This window comes from Diadema antillarum, unplaced genomic scaffold, assembly GCF_040938485.1.
Source record: "Diadema antillarum isolate AM-2024a unplaced genomic scaffold, OU_Dant_1.0 scf00000078, whole genome shotgun sequence".
NCBI lineage: Eukaryota > Metazoa > Echinodermata > Echinoidea > Diadematoida > Diadematidae > Diadema > Diadema antillarum.
This window is the reverse complement of record NW_027270967.1, coordinates 146,948-169,437: the sequence shown is the minus strand read 5'-3', so window position 1 is coordinate 169,437 and position 22,490 is coordinate 146,948. Positions and strand designations below refer to the sequence as shown.

The 22,490-nt window shown below is 39.2% G+C and overlaps 1 protein-coding gene across 1 annotated transcript in view; it reads left to right on the top strand.

The window, feature by feature from the left end:
- LOC139717618 (battenin-like) overlaps nucleotides 1-22,490 on the top strand; it is a 47,633-nt gene that overhangs the window by 5,165 nt on the left and 19,978 nt on the right. Inside the window, exons 3-13 of the mRNA XM_071629125.1 lie at nucleotides 538-637; nucleotides 2,688-2,774; nucleotides 5,440-5,519; nucleotides 6,373-6,458; nucleotides 6,939-7,011; nucleotides 7,787-7,930; nucleotides 8,899-9,049; nucleotides 10,053-10,121; nucleotides 10,647-10,702; nucleotides 12,256-12,349; nucleotides 12,580-12,720. Coding sequence (XP_071485226.1) covers nucleotides 538-637; nucleotides 2,688-2,774; nucleotides 5,440-5,519; nucleotides 6,373-6,458; nucleotides 6,939-7,011; nucleotides 7,787-7,930; nucleotides 8,899-9,049; nucleotides 10,053-10,121; nucleotides 10,647-10,702; nucleotides 12,256-12,349; nucleotides 12,580-12,720 — 1,081 coding nt within the window. The remainder of the gene's footprint in view (nucleotides 1-537; nucleotides 638-2,687; nucleotides 2,775-5,439; nucleotides 5,520-6,372; nucleotides 6,459-6,938; nucleotides 7,012-7,786; nucleotides 7,931-8,898; nucleotides 9,050-10,052; nucleotides 10,122-10,646; nucleotides 10,703-12,255; nucleotides 12,350-12,579; nucleotides 12,721-22,490) is intronic.

Genomic DNA, 22,490 nt, shown 5'->3' with positions numbered 1-22,490 from the left:
ATTTTTGCAATAAAAACCTAAAATATAAGGAGATACAAAAACCATGTATCAGTGTTTTTCTCAATAAACCGTAACTGTATACGCTTTAGTCTGGAACCATTTTTATTATAACTATTGTTTATATTTTGTGTATTTAACAACATTTGACATCGATTATACGGATTCAAATTTTTACAGTGGTTGTTTCTATCCCTAACTCACATTTTAGAACAATTTAAAGCACTACTGCTGGGTTTTTGTTTCATCTGCAAATGGTAAATTATGCCTTTAACCCTTCAGCAACTGAAGATTCCATTCATATATAATGGCCTATAATTCCCTGCAAGTTATTACAGCAATATTACTCTCATTTTGACAATTGTTTAAATTATGCAAAATAGATCACTGCATGTTTATTCTTGTCTATTATAAGTTATGTTTATTTGAAAGCCTATTAAGACCTTACCAAGAGCCTTGGGTGTTGCAGAAATAATTCTGAGATAGTTTTGTTTACCTTTGACCTCTTTCAAATTACATAATATTGGTTGTTTTGTGTAGGATATTTGGAATGTGCAACAACTATCCATACGTGATCATGCTCAGCGCTGCCTACGACATACTTGGACAGGCGAAAATTCAGCCCATATTGGCCCCTGTGGTAAGAACATGAAAGGCTTTTGAATTGATTTATAAGTAGTTCAATTTCTTCTCCTTGTAATTACAGTTTAGCATGCACATGACTCTGACATGTGTGTCTTATCAGTACATGCACACATATTGAAGGTTTCCTGTACAGTGCTTTGATAATCATTGAATAATTCAGTGGTGAAAACTCAAAAGACAACAGGTGAGGTAAAAGGAGAACTCCAGATGATTTTCAGATTTTTTAATTTGAACATCAAGTTGGTTACACTGGGTACAGAGTTACAGAATTTAATGTGATTAGCATATTAAGGAATATTAATATTTTCTGAATTTATAACAAATCACGAATCACAGGATGATGACATAGCAGCTTTACATAAGAATGCATGATTTGTTGCTCATGGGAATTACAGAACAAAAGGAGAAGGTACATGCATGCAATGTACTTTTAAGTCCTACGCGGGTGAACTAAAAGCAAGAGGTATTGTAATGAATTGAATTGCTACATTACTAGAATATATGTGGGCCCCCTATGTCATCGTCCTTGTTTAACGTAATACACAGTTTTGGGGTTTGGTTTGTGTGTTCAAGGACCACAATAAATTCCACAAATCTGTTCACAGCACTATCAATTTATGTAAGACTACATACAGTACTGCAATTTAAATGTAAAGTAGTACATTGTACAAGTCATGTAAATTGGCTACTGTAAAACATGATATATACGCGGCATGAAATTTTCGCGAATTGGAGCCGACGGCTTTTTTCGTGGCAAGAAATTTTCGCGAATTGCCTCTTGCGTTCAATGCATTATAGTGTAGATAAGAAATTTCGCGTGCATTTTAATTTCGCGAATCTTGGCGCTCGCGAAATTCGCGAAATTAAAATGCACGCGAACATTTCTCATTTTACAGTATGCAATATGTCCCTTTTCCTCTCACAGCCCATCATTACTTTAGTTAGAGTTACAGTAATTCTATGCCAGAGAACACTTTATCTTATCGATTTCATGTCAGTGTACATTGTAGGAAATTTAGTGAAGATTCATTTTACAGAACAATCAGGGGCTTGCAAGGGGGTGATACAAGAGCAGCACCAATTTGCATTTTAATGCAGTTGCAGCTACCGTGTAGTATCTCTGTCACATGAAAATAGCTGGAACTTGAAAATTCCCTGAAACTCATGTGATAAAACCTCTATGATATGGTCATGCTGAATGTCAATTCTTGAGTTAGATGAATGCAGCATACATAATGATTAAGTACTGTAGTTATCCATTGTACCATAATTAATGATATTTCCTTACTATCGCTGTCTTGAAACTGTGAGTGAGGTTTTTACATCATACATTTGTATGATTGAAACCAATTGGAGTGTGTGTCAGGGGCATAAATAGAATGCAGCTCGGGATGTTAGATGTTGGTAGATTCTTGCATTTTATGTATTGTAAGCAATGATGACTGCAAGCTTCATATTTGATAATCACATTTTTCTCTGTTTGGTAAGACAAAAGAAATGAACAAATACTGACATGTGACTCGATTAATTGCCTGTGTTGATTGGCTGAGTGCATTTTAGCAGTTGAAACCACAGTTGTCTGATTTTTAGCTACAATGTACATGTACCTGATTCAAGGTCCTATATCATTATTGAGGTATTATTAAATAGTTATACAAATATTGAAAGGTCACAAGTGTGATGGTACAAGATTTTGCAAAAGGTGACAAAGAGGTATTCTTTTCAATGAGGCAAAGCCAAGTTTAAACAGTGTATCTCATCTTTCACTGAGTGTGAAATCTTGTTCCCTTGCACGAGTAAAGGCCATACATTATTTGGTATACAATACCTTGAACGTCAACAGATATGGTCCTCGCAGATTCTTGAATCTCACAGAAATGGCAACTATTTTTAGTGAAAAGTGAATGAGATTTGATTCTCTTTGTTTGGTTCTCTACCACTAGATTTTCCTCCCCAAAAGTGTGTAATGGACAAAATCAACTATTGATAATATGAATTATTAGTAAAGTGACAGAAATTTTTGCTGCCTTTGTTAATTGTTGCAGACAACTCCTGAGACTTTCCCTTTTCAGAATTTGACCAACGGGACTCGCCCCGAAAATCCATATGACTGCAACCCGACTAGCACAGCAGTAAGTGACGTTGTGAGGCCCCCCGTCTCTCTTTTTTTCTCTCTCTCATTCTCAATCTTGATTGACAAATGTCGAATGCGTAAATGTCATATTTGTGTTAATTACATAAACTATTGGCTAATTTTGCCATTAGCCGGGTTCACACGTACACCAATTTACTAGCGGGATACAAATCTCGAGATTTGCATCGCGATCGTCATCCCGAGTTTTTTGCACGTGTGAACAGAAAAAACCCGAAAATTAGCGGGATAAGCATCGCGATGCTAATCCCAAGAAATCTTGCGCTGGTTCGTCAATTAGCAGGATAATTAGCCCCGCGCTGGTACGTGTGAATGGTCGAGATTAGAATCTCCAGTTTTTACATCCCATCATGCAATGTGCACATCACAACAGCGAGGCCTCTGCGAAGAGGTCCTTCACCTCTTTGGAGCACAACAACAACAGCGCGCGAACCACACCACTGACGCGTAAAAGACAATGGACAAAGGTAAGTGCGCGCAGGCAGTGATAGAGAAGGGCGCTGTGTGACCCAGTTTGCAGGCTTTGCTGTTATCTCTATCGGCAATTAGCGGGATAATTCGGTACGTGTGGACGCTCGCCAAATTAGCGGGATACCGATCGTGATTGCTATCCCGCTAATATGGTACGTGTGGACGCTCGCAAAAAAACTCGAGATGTGGATCGCGATCGCCATCCCGCTATTTTGTACATGTGAACCCGGCTATTGAGATAACCTCTTTAGTGTTGGTCTTTGTTTCTTTCAGAGGGTCCTTACAATATGTGACCGGCGACAACGGTTTCAGGCAAAAGTTGAGAATTTTGAAAATTCATTTTTCCACTGAATCACATTGCCCATTTCCTAAGCTTTGCATTGATATAAAACACTTGTATTCTTCGGCACCATAAGTGGGCATAGAAAGAGAAATAAAATGCACTTTTTAAGTTGTTAGCCTGACAAAATTTCAAGAAAACAGGCTTTGAAGATTCACCTCTTTTCCAAAGACAATGTCCGAGCGGCGATGCGAGGGGAGAATCACCCATCCGTACGATGGTGCCAGTCGATGTTAAGCTCCGTCTCTAGCAACCACATCGCCTTCTGATTGGCTCACTGAGAGAGTCAAATTTCCCGGGCACCTTCCTCGGAGCTCAGCGTATCGAGCCAAAAAACAATGCGTTTCGCTCGGGTTTGTTTACCAATACGTCTTTCAAGATGGCGAATATGATAATTGCACGTATGGTGTACGTGTACATGTGTATGGTGCACGCATTACGCAATGGCATCCATGACCGTGACCGTGTGCATGTAACAGGAGCGGTGGTGAATCCACACATTTACAAATCGCGTTTTCATTATGGTTGATTTGTCTTTATCATTGGCGACGCTTTTGAAGGCAAAAAATTGCTAGTGCTGGCAAGGGTCCTGTTTGTTTTGCTTTTACAATACATGCATATGTTGCTTTGTTCGGGGGTGCTAATTAAATGAAAACAAACAAACAAACACGACTCGTTAGTTTGGTGCGATCTTGACGTGTAGTATTTGAATATGATTGGTCACATGTGACTGCTCCTTTCCTCTCATCTACCTTCTATTCAGTCAGTCTGCTGTCATAATTTTTACTACATGTACAAGTAGACAAATTTGAGAATATCTAGTTTTCTTTTCACACGATTATGTCATGCTACATGATTTTCGTTTCACTTCCGTTGTCGAACATTGCGGTAGAATAGTTTGGATAGAAAGCCAAACAAAGAGCACGCACTACAGAGCGAGCGTGATAAACCACTATAGCAAGAACAATGGAGCATGTAATCGTGCACGCATGGACAAAGCATTCCCCAAATGCTGCAACTGGTGTCTCCGAAAGCCGAATTATGTAAATGTATGCGACGCACCAGCCAATCGCATGCGAGACCCTGCGCCGTAGCAACACAGGGGATATTGGCGCGGCGTTCGAAAGAAGCTCGAAACAGACGAGTGCGATCCAACATACTGTAGGGTGCTTAAAATTCCATTTTCGATAGGAAAAACTTAGTCTTATGCTTTGAAATTTTGTGTAGATGTAGAAAACATATCAAAGATTTCGATTTATGCAAAAAACCTAAATCGACAAAAATAATGGTCAAAATCTTTGTACCCCGCCTAGGAGGGAATTTGCTCTTGCGACTTTTGCCTGAAACCGTTGTCACGGGTCACATATTATCAATCCCAGAATTACCAACAACCCCCCCCCCCCCCCCCCCATATGCTGTTGGGCAAAATGGAGTAGATTTATTGCATTGTGAGTTAAAAACAAGGATGTATTAAGCACTTGATAGGCTTTAACTTGCACCTGTTTGTTTATCATATGCCACTGCACCAGTGCTATATCATTTGAACCGTCAGTGCTCCTGAATTTCTACAAGTTTCCATTAAGTAGAAACAATATAGTTTTGTGAAATTTTCTTGAAATCTTCATATAACACAGATATGTTATTCACTATCTTGGTATATTGTTTACAATAGATATACATAACTCATTCCCCTTTTTCTACACATGCACACACAAATGACTTTGCTGACTGATTTATGCAAGAACTGCATTTGTTAGCCACTGATATTTGGTAAGAAATGTGACTATAATTCATTATTCTCTGATTTAATTATATTCACTTCCTGTTTATTCAGCTTGTGCTACTTTGTGACATAATCCCAGGTATTTGCATCAAACTGCTGTCTCCTTGGTTTGCAGAATTCATTCCATATGAGTGAGTATTCTTTCAGTCACACATAGGGTAGGTTACCAGACTAGGCATGACAATGGGTATGGCATTGCAACAGGGTCTTATAGGCAAGAGTATGTCATTCCTTCAGCTGGGAATAGTTGATACATTGATCTGTGTTGGGTTTTTCGTGATGATAAACAGCTTTTGTCTTTTTGCTTGAGTGAGCTAGCCTTGCTTTTGTAATGAAATTATATAGCTCCCAGTGCAATCTTTGTTCTTTCTTGTGCTGCACCTCAAAAGGATTCCAGACATATTTATGTGAATATAAAGTGTCTTGTATTTTGGGGTTAGCAAAGATATACTTTAAAATTGTTGTTTTTAAATGATTACTTCAGGGTTTTTATGATCAGTAAAACTTAAGAGCTGATATTGATTTGATTTCTTTTGTTTCCCCCTTCCCCAACCCCACATACATGTAAGCAGTCATTCACTACATATGGAATCAAAAATATATCTTTATAATGAAAGGTTGATTGAGAACAAAGTTATTGTCAGCAAACAGCAAATGATAGAAATATGCATGCTCTTCTAGCCCAAAACACAAAGAAGAAGAAATAATTGCAAACAGTCAGTTTTTAGAGATTTCATGGTTTCTTCCTCTTTTTTTTTTTATTTTGTTAAAATATATATTACAATAAGTGTTCTGTGAGTGGAAGCCAGTGCAAAATCATTAGCAGCCAGAGTGTAGAAGAGTAAAATTTTGAATGTAAAAACAAAAGATGAATGAATGATTGATTGATCTTGTTTGATTGATTGATTGAGTGAATGAATGAATAGATGAATGAATGAATGGATGAATATACATGTATATCTGTTTCTCTGTCTTCGTATTCAGTGCCCGGATATTGATCTGCATCTTTGCAAGTTCCTGCAGCTTCCTGCTAGTGGCTCTCTCTGAGACAATCTCCCTCAGACTCCTAGGTATGTCAATATCTCTTCCAGTTTTGTTCACAGTCGTTTCTCACACTCTCCCTGTAATCTTAGAGAAGAAGATGAAGCATATATAACTGATAGAGGTGAAGGGTGAGGGTCAGAATCAGAGGTCACTCAGTTTTGCTTGGAATGTCCTTTTCCAGCCAAAACTTCACCCGGCAATGTCTGATGTGATGTGAGGGTAATTTGAGAAGTAGGAATGAAATAAACTGGAAATATTTTCTTTCATGCGAACATAGGTTAAAGGGCGAACCTGGAGGACAAAGGTGAAGAGGAATGAGATGTGAATATGAATAGAGGCCCTGCTGAATATAGTGAGCGGGGCAGTCAACTGCACATACTGCACATACTGACCCTTTAGGTTTTTTTTTTCCAGGAAGTACATGATTATGCTGTAATTTGTGTTGATGAGAATGAATATTGGTTGAAATTCCTAATTTTGTAACTCTTGTCTCATCTCTACCCAAGGTATTGGGGTCGCCTCGTTCGGAGCAGGGTTTGGAGAATTCACCTTCTTGAGTCTCTGTGCCTTCTATAACAAGTGAGGAGTCATTTTACCTTTTGTCCGCAACACATTTACAAATGTCCATGAATATCTATGTAAAGAGGAATGATTCTTGAATATACAAGGCATGTGTGGATGAGTGAATGCATTAATATTTAGTAGAACACTGCTGTTGTTTTACGACAATCAGATTCTTAAAGTTATGAATTTTTAAAGTTTCTGTGCCACAAATGCTGGATGAAAAAAAAAACAGTTTGTAACATTACTGCATGACAACAATAGAAGAAACTATAAAGATAATTCAACAAAACCTAAGTATTTCATAAAAAAGTACACATTCCCTCAACTTTTTACAGACATGTGGTTAAGGGTAGTATTATTCCCCCTGCTTTGTGAAAGAGATAAATCAAGTGCTCTTTAATTCTGATTATAGAAATGTATCTACACAGTGTAATTTTCTTCTAAGTACAATAGATCCTTAAGCTGTTTGTCCACTGCAATGGCTATCTGCTTTACAAAATTCTAGCTTGGAAGAGCTCCTTTTAAAGCTTTTTTTTGAATGTGTCTGTTTGTGTTTGTTCCTTTAAGGGTAGATAGGGATTGATTTGGCTGGACAGTAGTCGGCCAATAGTCAGCAATTTTTTTTTTCAGATAAAAGGCCTAGGGTTGAAATGTTTGACTGTTTATAGATAATATTTTAAAAGAGATTAGAGCATCTTAGCATTTCAGTTCCAGGTTTCATTTAACAGCGGAAATGCAATGTAGTCTTTTATTTCTCCTCCCCCTACCCCCCTCTTGTAATCCATGGCAGGAATGTGGTGTCAACATTTTCCTCAGGGACAGGCGCAGCTGGGTTCTTTGGTGCGCTGTGCTACGCAGGTCTGATAGCGGCTGGCCTCTCACCGTCTACCACCGTCCTTGTTATGCTTGTAGTCCCCTGTATTTTAGCTGTGAGGTACACACATTTGTAAACCATGAATAGCTCAGCTGTCATTGTTTAAACTGTACTGGTCAACAAAAACTTTTCCCGTACGGGGCATAAAAGAAATGACTCATCTTGCATTTCACATATACTTTTCATATGATTGTTTTTATTACACATTACTTGGTATGCACTGTTTTATGCTCCACTGCCAGAATGACTATAATGGACAGTAAAATATGATTGGTAAGCATTTGCTTTAACCAGTTTGCTGTTGTCATGTCGTGTTTTCACTCCCTTTTCATAAATGTTCCAAGGAGAACTTTGGTACTCATTTCACATAACAAAATTATGAATAGACTCCTGGTTGTATTACCAGTGTGCATTAAAGTGTACAATGTAATAGCATAAGCCATATTAAGGCAAAGAAATTATGTTAGCCAGGGAAAATATATGTGTAGCCCTAGGTCTTTTCACATCTATCTGATGTTGTGAAATAACACACTCTTTCAGTACCAGGAAATTAACTCAATTATGAAATATTGCACTTCTGATATTCAAAAATTTGAATTCAAATTAGCACTCTACTATGAAAGAATTGATTGAGAAAAATTTGCAAGTCAAATTTGGGAAATTTAGGGAAATGGTGGGATGAGTATGTGGAATAGCACCACTATTTTACAATGTGAATAAATCTTCGGGAAATTAGTTACAGTGTACACACATCCCTTGAAGCCTTCTGTGTAAGACCTGCACTCCACTGCAGCCTGTGAATTGCAAGTCTAGATCGATTGTGTAGGTATTTTTCTTTGAAGATGCACTATTACGAGCCAAAATAGCTCGAGAAACCTGGGTGAAACCTCTTTGGGCTGATGTTAATAAGATATGTATTAATAGATATGCTATAATTTGTGATCATGAAAAAAAAATATATATATATATCTTGCCTAAATTTTCATTTGGATGGTGTGTTAAAAAGGCTTTGTGGTTCACTTTTCCAGTTACTTCCTGGTCCTTGTGAAAGTACCCGCAGTTCATCGATGCGACTGGGGTCGGCGTTTGACTCATTACTCAGCTCTGACCAGCACCTCAGAAGCCGAAGAGGAATCCCCCCAACACCTCAAAGTCAGAGAAAAACTTACTGTCATCAAGGTATGTTGTCTGTAGGACATCCAAATTTTAGCAGTAAAGAATTTTTTCTTGTATGAGCCCTGGCCCATGTGTCACTCACTTAATTTTGTACATGTACCTTTGTGTGTATACTGTTATATTGCAATTGTATGGCCAAATGTAGATAATAATGAAAATAAAAATAACTAGAGATGCACTCTTAGAGTACAGACCTCCACCAAGCAGCTCATTTCCACCACTGATCGTTTTCTTCCATAGAGATCAGTGATTTCCACCTGTACGTCATGCGTGCTGAAAGTCGTCCAATTTTCCAATATAGAAGCCCTTTTTTATGTCATAAACTTCCAGCTGCACTGTGCCTCGCCTTAGCAGAAACTAGAGCATTCACTTTAGTGCACACGTACAATCCTCAAATATGCACTGCCTTAACTCCCAAGTTCATTGACCCTACCTGCCAAAATATCAAAAATCCTTCATAAATTCCCTAAAAATTCCTGGGTCACTACAAAAATTGAATCATCTGTTACTTGTGTCAGTCTCAACCTTTCATTGAAATTCGTTGACTACTTTTTGAGTTATTTTTCACACGAACAAACAAACAAACCAACAAACCAACGGTAATGAAAACATAACCTCCTCCCTTGGCGGAGGTAATAACGGTATTGTCAGATGAGGATATGATACTCACCACAAGTTATGTGAACTTGATCCAATCCCGACAAATTTGGTTAAGAAGCGTAGCACAGTGTTGGTACCCATTTTTAAGATAATTATAGATGCTTTCCCAAGTTCAGGTGTAGTCCCATAGGTTTGTTTAAAAAAAAAAAATGTTGTTTATCCAACTTTGAATAAATGAAAAATACAGGCTAATATGAGGAGTGTCTCAAAAATTGCAATATTTTTCTCCTGCCATAAAAATTCCCCATTGTGATTGTAGGGCAATCAGTATTTCACCAAAGAATAATATTTTGTCCTGTCTGAACTTTTTTTTTTTTTTCACTCTCTTTTCTTTCTTCCCATACAGTCAAGTCTGTACCTTATCATACCTCTGATGATTGTGTATATTGCAGAGTATGTCATCAACCAAGGACTGGTAGGTATACTCCTCCTCAAGGCAAACTTGTCAATTGTAATTCGTAGATGATTGGTAATTTTTGTGATCCAGAAATCCTGTTATTCATCGTACATCATTTTTTCACATATTTCTCATGCACATGTGTAAAATTTAGTGCAAATATCAACTGTTCTGCAGGTGGATGCAAACTTGTGCATGTTTTCCCTTTAACACATCACTTGTGTGACCCTGAAACATAGAAAAGGGGGTGAGTTTTTGGTGACTGAACAATGTGGTTAAAGAGAAGAACCATCCGTCTGAATGTGGGCGGTGACCTTTGATTTTATAACCAGATAGGTGCATACCAATGTCATTTGCACTATGTATCTACAAGTATGTAAATGTTGCTGCCAAAATTTTGCAGTCATATCATGTGCATTTGGATGTTCTTGATGTTGAAAAGATTATCTGAATGGATACCCATGGCAAGGCTATAAGCAATGATAGTTTCATTGTAAGTACGTTTTAGATGATGGAAATTTTTGTTAACATTTTCATCTTCAGTTTGAGCTGCTATTCTTCCCTGGGGCATGGCTGTCTCATGAAGCTCAGTACAGATGGTAAGTTCATTGTACTGTACGTGATGTCTGCATACTGTAAAACCAAAAAACGTTCGCATGCATTTTAATTTGTGCAAATTGCTCGAGAGCCAAGATTCACAAATGTAAAATGCACGCAAACGTTCTTGTCTACACTTATAAAGATGCGTTGGATGCCAGTGGCAGTTAGCAAAAATTTCATGGTACGAACAAAGCCATAGGCTCCAATTTGCAACATTTTATGCTGCAAATATTTTTTACTTTTCTATACTGTATTTCATTTTGCAGTCTTTGGCTCACGTGGAGAACATATCTTCATATTGATTTTGTTCATTTGTAGCCATCATTACAATCTTGCCATTTAGTTCATTAATACCTTTCTGTCATTTTTGAAAGTTTCATAAGGAAATGACAAGTAGTTGATGCAATGAGAGAAATCAGGGGGCATTTCATAAAGTGTTTGTCAGATTTTTTTTTTTCTGACAAGCTGTTTTTAATGAGCTACTGAAATCCTTGCATCTGATTGGCCAAGAGCAAATTTATCAGACAAATTTGTCGGACAAAAAACTTCATGAAATGCCCCCAGAAAAGCTGTTCTCTGACACTCTTGCCTTGCAATCCACTTCTTGATGGGCAAGGTGTTGCACAGTGGATGCGGTGCTTGAGGAAAGACACAAAATTAACAAAAGAGAAGCGATTTACATCTGTATCTCACGCAATTAACATGTAAATGTACTCAGCTGACAAAAAAATGTTTTGTACGATTCAAAGCCATGATCACTGCTAAAACAGCACTTTCTTTCTTTCTGTTATTTTTTTTTTTTAATCTCATCGTGCTGGGACTAGCAAGCTATCTTATGATACAATTGTCACCAGCGTGTGGTGTGTGCCATGAATTTATGGCTATATTGAGAGCTTGTTTCATTCACGATAAACTTCGAAAAATTCACGAGTATAATAATGGTTTGGTTTTGCACTTGTCATGTACATGCAATTATTAAAGTACAAGAGTCAGATCTTGGGTCCCTTTTTGGGGATTTCCCAAGAAGTCCAATCGTATCGGTTCACTGCTCTTTAGAAGAGGGAAATCGGTGAATGAGTAGTGACTATCAAAAGGATATGGGTTGCATGAAAGTCCACACAAAAACACATCAACATTAGTCTTCTGCTCTCTACTGGAAAGTAGGAATTGAAAAGAAAAGGGAGAGAAAAGAAAAAGCTTTTCAATGTTTTAATGTGTATGATGTGTATTTTGTTTTGATCATCACAAATTTTGCGAGATTGCCTATTGAAAGAAAAGGAATAGTTTGTCTTTCTCATTTGGTGAAAGTGGTTCTTGATCCTAAATTCAGCCACTCACAGAATTTTTTGCTGAAGTTCCAGTTTGCAAAATATGTGCTTTGTGTGTTAGTTTGAAGCCTGTGTGATCGGAGGGGGGGGGGGGGGGGAACACACACACACACACACAAGTTAGCAAAGTAAAACAAAAATACAGAAAAAAAAATCTCGCCTTGGAAAAGAAAGATGCAAGAAGGACTTTTATGTATTGGTCATTTTCTATTTGTTCCTGACAGGTATCAAGTTGTCTACCAGTTGGGTGTTTTCATCTCGCGGTCATCGGTCAATATTTTGTTCATCGAAAAGACATGGATAATGGCCGTCCTCCAGGTAAGAGATTATCTGAATGTATGGACTCATTTCTTAATCGCCTGTGTCTAAAATATAGGACGATTCCCCATAAATTAAGAACTTGGTGAAGAATGCTCTCGTGATGGGTCAAAGGAAGTCGGTGGTTCTCCTCTGTTAAATTTTTAATAAGACACCTGTCCAGTGTCAACCGACAATCACAGGCTGCCATCATAATCCTCTCATCCTCAATCTTTGTTTGGCCCGTGCAGGTAGTGAATTTGATCTTCATTGTGATGCAGCTGCTGTACTTCTTCATCCCCTCCATCTTTATCATCTTTGCCATCATCCTGTACGAAGGGCTGCTCGGCGGCTCGGCGTACGTCTGCACGTTCTACGTCTTGCGCACACAGGTGAGCACAACAAACCATGCATGCTGCACCCAAGTTGTACAGTACCTGCCCCTATGATGGGGAACCACTGTAGCGAGAATGCCACATTAGTGCAACAAAATTCAATGTAGCGCACTTATTAGGAATTATTTTCACTGCTTTATTGGAACCACAAACCACTTTGTTGGGACATATTTCGACTGAAACACTTCCATTGTCCGTCTTTGATGTCTAAAAATGATGACTACATGTAAATCCTTTGAAATGATCGCAGGGATTATTTCCTTGCTTCGAGAGTTATTTTCTAACCAATATTTTCTAACTAACCAAGAGTCTGGTGTTTACACAGTCTAAAAATTTGCTGTTGGGCTATTGACCGATTCTGTGACGCGCTATGTGTATTTTTGGCATGGGCAGCGCCATTACGCGGTGTCTCAGCTGACCCCTCTCCCCCACCCCCTTCCGCGCACGGAATGAAAAACTGATGCATGGTTGTTTTAGCCAATGGGCGTGTCGTACTGAGTGTGCGAATGCTTGCCTAGTGCGTGAACCTTTGTTACCAGTGCTCGATAAACATGTTGCCCGGGGGTGGGGGAGAGGAGGGGGGGTCGGCTGGGACGCCGCAAAATGAGCTCATGGCTGCGCCCAGTGCCACAAAATGTCTGCTGCCCTCAACGAACCCGAATCAGTCAATAGGATGTTGTGCTTGTGGTTATATCAAGTGCCATCATCTACTCATACATATAATTACTTGCAATCATGGCGTGTTACCTTCCCCACCTGTGATCCATAGTCTCCTATGTAGTGTGTGTTTGTGCATGTAGTGTGTTTTAAGGTGGACTTGTGTTTGTGTGTTTTCGCAAGAGGATTTAATAGGGGATATTGTTGTCTTTCAATCCAGGCAACGAGGATACATTTCATACTGGGCATATCACTGTTTGTTCGTAGTATTTAAAGCAAATGAAGAAGCCCCCTCTTAAAGGGATGGTACAGTATTGGTAGAGGTAAGAATGGGGCTTTTAACTTTTTGCGAGATATCAAAAAACCGTTTGTAAAATAGTACAGAGCGTACCTTTTTAAGAGGAATTCAAAGTTTGTTTGATGAAAATCGGTTTTGGAATGGCTGAGACATCCAAAAATAAAGTAGAACAAAGCGATCGTAATAAAAGCTGGGTCCCCCATTTTATTAGAATTGCTCTGTTTTGGGTATCTCAGCCATTTCAAAACCAATTTTAATCAAATAAATGTTGAATTCCTTTTGGAATTATATGCTCTTTCATATTTCATATTGAGGTTTCTCATAATCTCACCCCAAAATGTTAGAAACCCGAAGTTAGGTCTCGACCAAAACTATACGATCCCTTAAGGCCCTAGGGGTACCTGAGGGGCATATAATGCACCTGCACATTCTGCATGTTCAGTGTCTGCATGTAGGCAAATAGTCCTTCACACTTTTTCTTTTTCTTTTTGACATATGTGATGCGCTCCGTCGGAATGAGTCAAAAGTCGCAAAAAATGAAATCGTAGTTATGCCTATATGTGAATTCTACAGACTCTAAGCTTTACACTGATATGTAATACAACTCATTTCGACATCCCTATAGATCATTAAAACGAATATCAACTATGTTCATGACGTCAGTCCATTTTCTAAATAACGGAGAAAATCGTTTTCAAAGTTCAGGCTATGTTCAAGCTCACAACCTGTTTCTTTCACGGGACGAAACAATACAACAGTCCCGCTTAGCGACGGCGTTTACGCTCCATCGCACGTACTACCGTATAAGGCGATAGCTTGGGTATGTAAGATAATTAACCAATCGCAGGACAGGTCTATCATTAACAAATCTGACCAATACGGCAGCCCGAATGTAAACTTCGGCGCGTTTGTGTCCGTGCCGTTGCCGCCGCATGAATGAGTCGGTACGCGTTGCGTGTCGGCTGCGTTGTGGTTTGCCGCAAGTTTTTAACTCACAAACAATAGGAAACAGTAGAAAGAAAAAAAGGCACGCAATGCGTCTTACGAGAAGCGTCTTTTAGCGAGGGCGTTGATCGCTTCCATTCTCCTCCCATGTTGTTGTCAATGGAAACTAAAGAGGATGCGTTTAGCAACTACCAATACCTAAATATAGAGCCTGAGAACCTATTGTAAGCGGGCACGCAATGCGTCTTACGAAAAGCGTCTTTTAGCGAGGGCGTTCATCGCTTCCATTCTCCTCCCATGTTGTTGTCAATGGAAACTAAAGAGGATGCGTTTAGCAAGTACCAATACCTAAATAGAACCTGAGAACCTATTGTAGGCGGGGTTCAAAAGACAGCATCGGTAGAAAAAGTCAATGACGTTAATTAACGATAGTCGTCTTTTGAGATCGTGTTCTTTGCGTGTACTAAAAACCCTCAAATTACGCACATGGTCGTAATGTTGCAGAGCATCAAAGACTGCTTTCGCGTCTGTTCTGCTGCAGCTGTATACAGCCGTAACATTCTGAATTCCCGCCATATTAGGCACATTTCCTTTATAGGCGTTGCATGCACAATAATCATCGCTTATCACGCTTGCCAATGCTGCACATATTATACGTATATCAGAAGCAAAGGTTGATGTAGGCTTGACAGCTTCACGTTGGGTTTACAATGATTGTATCATAAATATACTTCTTATTCTCAGTCACTTCTGTAATACCATAGCATATAAAAAAACATTAACTTGTATTTTAAGCTGATTTTTTTTTTACATCACTTTTGCAGTTGGAGTTTGGAGTATAGATAATAATACTGACAAATATTCGGAATTAATACTTAGGCCTTCTTCACTTCGTTTTATATTCACAAACCTTATTAGAAAAAATGATTGCTTGATTACTTTCGGGTAAAGGAACCACCGGAAAGGAACCGCATTTAATTTTCTTGTTAACGAACCTAAGCTAATAGCGAACCATGTTTCCTTGTGTGATTAACGAACCTTCAGAATAATCCATTGTATTAACCCCCCCCCCCCCCTCCCCCAAGGATAAAAAAAACACATTTCAATGTCATGCGTTGTCAATAGTGATAAAAGGCCCGTTTTTATTTCGTAGTGTGTCTCAGTACTCCTGTGCTTACTTTTAAGGATGTGCCTCTCTTATATAGTGATTGCGATTGATGTTCAACTATTTCTTTCAGGCTTGAACAGGAAGAAGCTAAAATTCAGGCAAGGAGACGAGTTTTCTTCCATGAGATACAATCATTAAGACATACATCTATTCCCGAAAATTGTGTGATTGCTTATGTGCTGAAGAATTGTGTCCATTACATGAATCAGGCACTATACAAAACAGTTGAAATCTACTGAAAGTCGAACTTCGTTCTCTTTTTTTCATTTCCATTTAAAGCGGGGATAGACTAGAATTTAGTTTGTCTATACTGGCAGGAGACATTACATTTTTCCAGTACATGCTCCGCATTTGAACAGTCGCCATATTTTCGTGGTCAGAATCAGATAATGGACAAATGATATATTATGAAAATGAAAATACAAAACAACGAACACGCCATATGTACAAACATTATGAACTTCAATGAATTAAACTTACTTGTGATATTCTGCATAAAAAACAAGCACGCCGATCAAATAATTCAATAGAATTAATAGAACACACAGCGATGTCATGCATGGCAGATCAAATTAAGTTCAGTTGGTGAGAAGCTAAATGAAGTTAAAAAGTTGACTTCTTTTCGTTTCTCTTTCAATTCATGAAGACAGAATTACATTGTATATCTAATGAAGAGGATTGTCTCTGTTGCGAACGATCGCCATATATACAACTTGTGTAGCACTGTTAGTCTTCTGCGCAAATCCGAATCCCTAAATACTTTAATTTTTGCTTGATAATGTAATAACCCTGCTTATAACTTTATAAAGGACTCACAAATTCAAAGTTTCAAAACGTATACTAAAGCATTATATTGTACACTGTGTATTTTTATCAAAAAAAAAAACAAAAACATTTTGAATGCGTTGTGTGTTAGCATGTTAATAGCATCAATCTGCCTTTTATTTTCCGTACGTAAAGCGCACAGAAACGTAACGAAACGTTACCAAATACAGTGAAATGCATTGTACGGCGTGGCACTATCATTAGAAGTAAATCCCATTCCTTTTTATTTTATTTGCTTGAAGCAGTCGTCAAACCATTTTCGCAGCGACATCACTTAGGAATTAGAATGTATGAAGATAATCGTTACTCATTACCCACGCTGATGTAATCGGCAGGGGGTTATGTAAAGGGTTCCGTATGTTTGTTTGTTTGTTTGTTTGTATGTTTGTTTGTTTGTTTGTTTGTTTGTTTGTGTACAAGATAACAAGAGAACGGGTAAACGGATTTGCACGAAATGTTCAGGGAATGTTTGGATAATGACAGGAAAGAATCGATTAGATTTTGGTGATAATCGGTTGACCCTTGCAAATTCTGTGTGACCTTGAAGTTTTGACCCCATGGTATAGTGACCACTCCGAACATTTTCCGTTTCTTTGCGATTTTCCGCTACCATACAAATATGGCGCGCCATTTGATCAATAATGCCGATTAACTGTTCATCGCCGAAAAACACTGTTTATCGGCGATAAACACTGAAAAAACACTGTTTATCGGCGATAAACAGTGTTTATCGAACGAAAAACACTGTTTATCAACAGAGAAAAACTATGTTTATCGACCAAGTGATAAAGTGTTTATCGAGAAAAACTATGTTTATCGACCAAGTGATAAACAGTGTTTATCGACGAAAAACTATGTTTATCGATCGACCGATAAACAGAGTTTTTTTGTGATAAACACTGTTTATCGACCGCCGATAAATGGTGTTTATCGAGAAAAATTCTGTTTATCAGTTGATAAAGGTGTGATAAACAGAGCTTCATCTTGATAAACAGAGTTTATCGCTCGATAAACAGTGTTTATCGCCGATAAACAGTGTTGTTGGTCGATCGGCGTATCTCCCAAAGCGTATCTCCCAAACGATCCGAGTTCGCTGCATGCAACTCTGTTCGTAAGACGATCCAACTTCGCTGCTCAACACCATTCGTAAGAATTTCGAAATTTACGTTTATTTGAGGAACTATGTCCTTCTTGATTGTTTGTTTGTTTGTGTGTTTGTGTACAAGATAACAAGAGAACGGGTAAACGGATTTGCACGAAATGTTCAGGGGATGTTTGGATAATGGTAGGAAAGAATCGATTAGATTTTGGTGATAATCGGTTGACCCTTGCAAATTCTGTGTGACCTTGAAGTTTTGACCCCACTAGTAGTGACCACTCCGAAAATTTTCCGTTTCTCACTTTGCGATTTTCCGCTACCATACGAAAACATAAACTCCCAAACGATCCGACTTCGCTGCTCAAATGTTCGTAAGAATTCCGAAATTTACGTTTAGGCCTATTTGAGGGACTATGTCTTTCTAGATTTATGAAAGTTCGTTCTCCGTCGCCACAAACTGGCCCGTATTTTGATGATTTGCACGATATGCGCGCTCAATGTCAATGCGTGTGCAAGGCCGCTGACAATGCATCGCGCTCTACACTGTTGGTGCAAAATTGCATCGGGGACGTTGCGGCGCTCGTTGGTGACCGAATACTGGTGCAGTAGACCTTTGCATTCAACCCTTGCATTGAATAATTCCCGTAGACACTAATCATAGGGGTAATTGCTTAGGGGGTACGTAAATTTTGTTTTTCTTTTGCGCTTTTGTGGATACCATCAAAGATCGTACACTCATACGACCTTTGATATCATCACGCTCTCGGCTTGCTATAATCAAAATATCCCGCAAGAAAACGGCGTATTTCTCGATTTTTAGCGCTTTTTCGGCGACCCGTCGCGTAGACAATACTCTTAAAACTGGACTTAATTCGCGCGCGCTTGGAAAAGTTCCGATTCTGCACTTTTGACGGTGGAATTTGGGATATTTGATGGATTTTTGGAGGAGACTAAAGGACTTTCCTGTTGTGAATGAGTGTTACCGTATGTGAAATGATGTGACTTTGCGTGTGATGTGACTGTAGAACCAAAGATCGTACACCTCAGTCAACGATGTCAGTGTACGATCTTTGGTAGAACTCACTGGCTGGTGATAAAGCACACTGGCAATTAAGTGACCGAATTCTGGTAGATGACCGAATGCACATTATGTTTACCCCGACTTTGTACTTCAGGCGTGGGTCTGCCGCCTTTGACGGCCCCTCTCTAGTTTATTCTGCGCTACTGACATAGCATTTACATTTTCCAACTTTTATTGACATGCAGTATTATGTTACTTTATGGTTACGGTTACGAATGTTGGTTATGAATTCAAAAGACTGGTTTATTAATTGAACTATAAAGGTAATAGCTGTTTTGAAAGTAGTTCGATGCAAGTTCAAAACGCAATCGAAGTCATCGTCATAGGGGGAACTGATAGCTCTAGAAAACTTGTTTAGGCTAGTAAAGATTGCCGTACGCAATCTTTGTAGAAAGTTTTGACCTAGGCCATCTTTCGAGTATTTTGAGAAATTATATAAAGAATTATTTGTTTTGATTATGTCAAGAATTAGTTTGAACTATGAGAATAAAAAGGCACGGTTACCCAAACAATGTCGTGGTTTGATTAGACATGATGGGTAAAGTGAATTCATGACTTGACTAATCCTTACTGAATTGATGATCACTTCTGTAAACCATCAGTTATGTCTTGTAGATGATACCTCTGTAATCGTAGTCAAAATTCATTTGAGGCGATCACGTTTGATAATCAAAGTAAGAGATTACAATCGGCTGTGCGGATGTATATGATTGCCATATTTACATGTCTGATTTCTGTAAACTATGTTATATTTAAATTTAAGTTCCCTTCCCTCCTTGATAAAAGTTGTGTTGGGTTTTCGCTATAGGCATTTATTAGGAAACGCTGTAAAAACGACAACAAATGCCTACTATACGGGTCTAGGAACAGTACCCCCTGAAAAACCACCCTCCGGATAACTACCACCCAGATAATTACCCCCCAGGACAATTCCCCCCTAGGGCAACTACCCCCCCGGACAACTACCCTCCAAGGGCAATTACCCTCCAGGGTAATTACCCCCTGGGACAACTACCCCCAGGACAACTACCCTCCTAGGGCAATCACCCCCAGGGCAATTCCCCCTTAGGAAATCTACCCCCTGGATAACTACCCCTCGGATAACTACCCCCGGATAATTCCCCCCGGATTATTACCCCCCCGGATAATTACCCCCCCCCCCCCCCCCCCCCCCCCGGATAATTACCCCCCCCCCGGATAATTACCCTCCCTCCGGATAACTACCCCCCCCCCCCCCCCCCCCCCGATAATTACCACCAGGATAATTATCCCCAGATTAATTACCCCCTCCTCCGATAACTAGACCCCAGATAACTTCCACCCGATAACTACCCCCTCCGATAACTCCCCATGGATGATTACCCCGGATAAGTAGGCCTACAACTTCCCCTCCCCTATAACTATCAAGAGGAAAATTACCCCCAGGACAGTACACCACGTCAATTACTCCCTGGGTAACTACCTCCCGGGTCACTGCCCCCACCCCCACCCCGACTCTTACTTTTAATAAAAAGGATATCATTACTACAGAAAACGAAGTTCTTTGTATTATTTGCCAGGAATCACGGAGATGCCATACTGAGACATCATCTTATGAAAACAACATCTTAAGGATTTACGATTTGTATCGTTTGCATTTAGGACGATTTATGTACAAGCTTAATTTCTCCCTCTGTATTCTAGTAGAGCGGTTAAGCCCTCAAAATCACGAGAATTGTGCAAAATTTGACTAAAGTATGAAACTTTCACCAGTGTTAGTACATACCATAAGATTCATTTTAAGATCGGGAGGTAAGTCTGATTTGACCTCTGATGACCTCCAGCGGTCAATGAACTTTAAATATCAGAATATTGATGTTTGGAGGCATTTGTGAATGACAGGCTTAGATCTTGGTTACGCTGCACTAAATATGCATTTGTACTACAAATCTTCTGATTCCACAGGGCATTGACAGGTTTCTACCTTTGACCTCTGATGACCTTTAGAGGTCAATGACCTTAAAATACCATAATATTGATCTGTGATGTTATTAGTTAATGATAAACATGGTTAAGATGTGCAAAACAAGCATATCTGTTTTGCAATGAAACTGTCTTCATATTCCAAAGAGCAAAGACAGGTTTCTAACTCTGACCTCTGGTGACCTTTTAGAGGTCAATGACCTCAAAATATCATAATATTGATCTGTAGTGTCATTAGTTAATGATAAACACGGTTAAGATGTACAAAACAAGCATATACCTGTTTTACAAGAAATTGTCTTCATATTCCAAAAAGCACAGATAAGGCTCTACCTCTGACCTCTGGTGACCTTTAGAGGATGTACAAAACAAACACAATTGTAGCCCAGATGGCTACCAGCACGTGTTTATAATAAAGAATAAAATAGAATAGAATAGAATAGAATAGGATAGAGAGTAAAGGAAAACAACACTGCAGTCCTTTTCCTAGCCCTTTTTACACTTGTGTTTCTTAACCCGGACTTTCTCTGACCCAGGACTATCGTTAGTCCCGTATCAATTGTTTCAGCTTTTTACACTGGCCAATCAGTCCCGTACTATCTCTTGTCCGGGGCTAAGGAGAAAACTGACCTTTTTACACTCGTATTTCTTAGCCCCGGACTTTCCAAACCACATTAATATTCATGATTACGCTGTGCACTGTACACGTACACGCACGCACCGGCAGCACTTGATTACCTCGTTTCTGATTGGTCAGTGGGGGTCGGACTTCGTCTCCATTGCTTAGCCCCGGATTATTTTTTTCGTTCTGTTTACACTCACTTGCTTGGCACCGCAATTGCGGTGCTAACCCTGCTATTTTGCAGGGCCAGATAGTACGGGATTATCGGTGGGACTAGCCCACTTTGGCAAAAACGAGTGTAAACAGTGGGCTAAGGATAGTCCCGTACAAGCGGTGGGGCTAAGCCCCCCCCCCCCCCCCCCCCCCCCTTAGCCCACCTTTGGTACGGGACTAAGCAAAAAATTACAAGTGTAAAAAGCCCTTATGAAACCGTTTATGTTCCTTCCAGCTATTTCCTTTCTTTTGTGTGTGTGTGTCAAAACCACCTCTTCCAAGAAAAGTCTATGGTCATAGGAATTTATGAGTTTGATGTTGGCTACTTTCCCCGCTAGTGGTCAGCACTCTCCATCCCCAAAGCCCCGCGCCAAATTACGGGGAATGACGTGATGACTTGTTTTTGCCCTCTGATCCCCAAACATAAATGACCCTCTGAGCTGGAAGGTGGCCCTCCTGCCAGAATTTATCCCTCTATTTTAGCATTTATTGTTTAGTGGAGTGGGTCAAACAGGAACTCCAAAGACAAATTCAGGGATAATGACCCAGAACAACGATGACGTTGGTTGCCATAAGGACACTAATATTCATTTGGTTTATCATTTTGATATCCAAGAAACAATAAAGTCTTTACCAGTGGTTACAGAGAACAAGTGAATGAAGAAACTAAAAGACAGTGGGCGAGTTAATCAGAAATTGAGATGAATCATAGAAAATTGAGTTTTCACAGAAACGAATAGGAGGAGCAAATTGAACATTTGACCGGTAAGAAATTAATTTCCAGTGAACGCCACACCCCAATGTAAGATTGAGCCAATGAAATGCTTTAGGGAAAGGAAGTTTGTTAGTAAATTAGTTATAAAAAAACATGTCTCAGCCGAGAAATCAGTTAGAGTG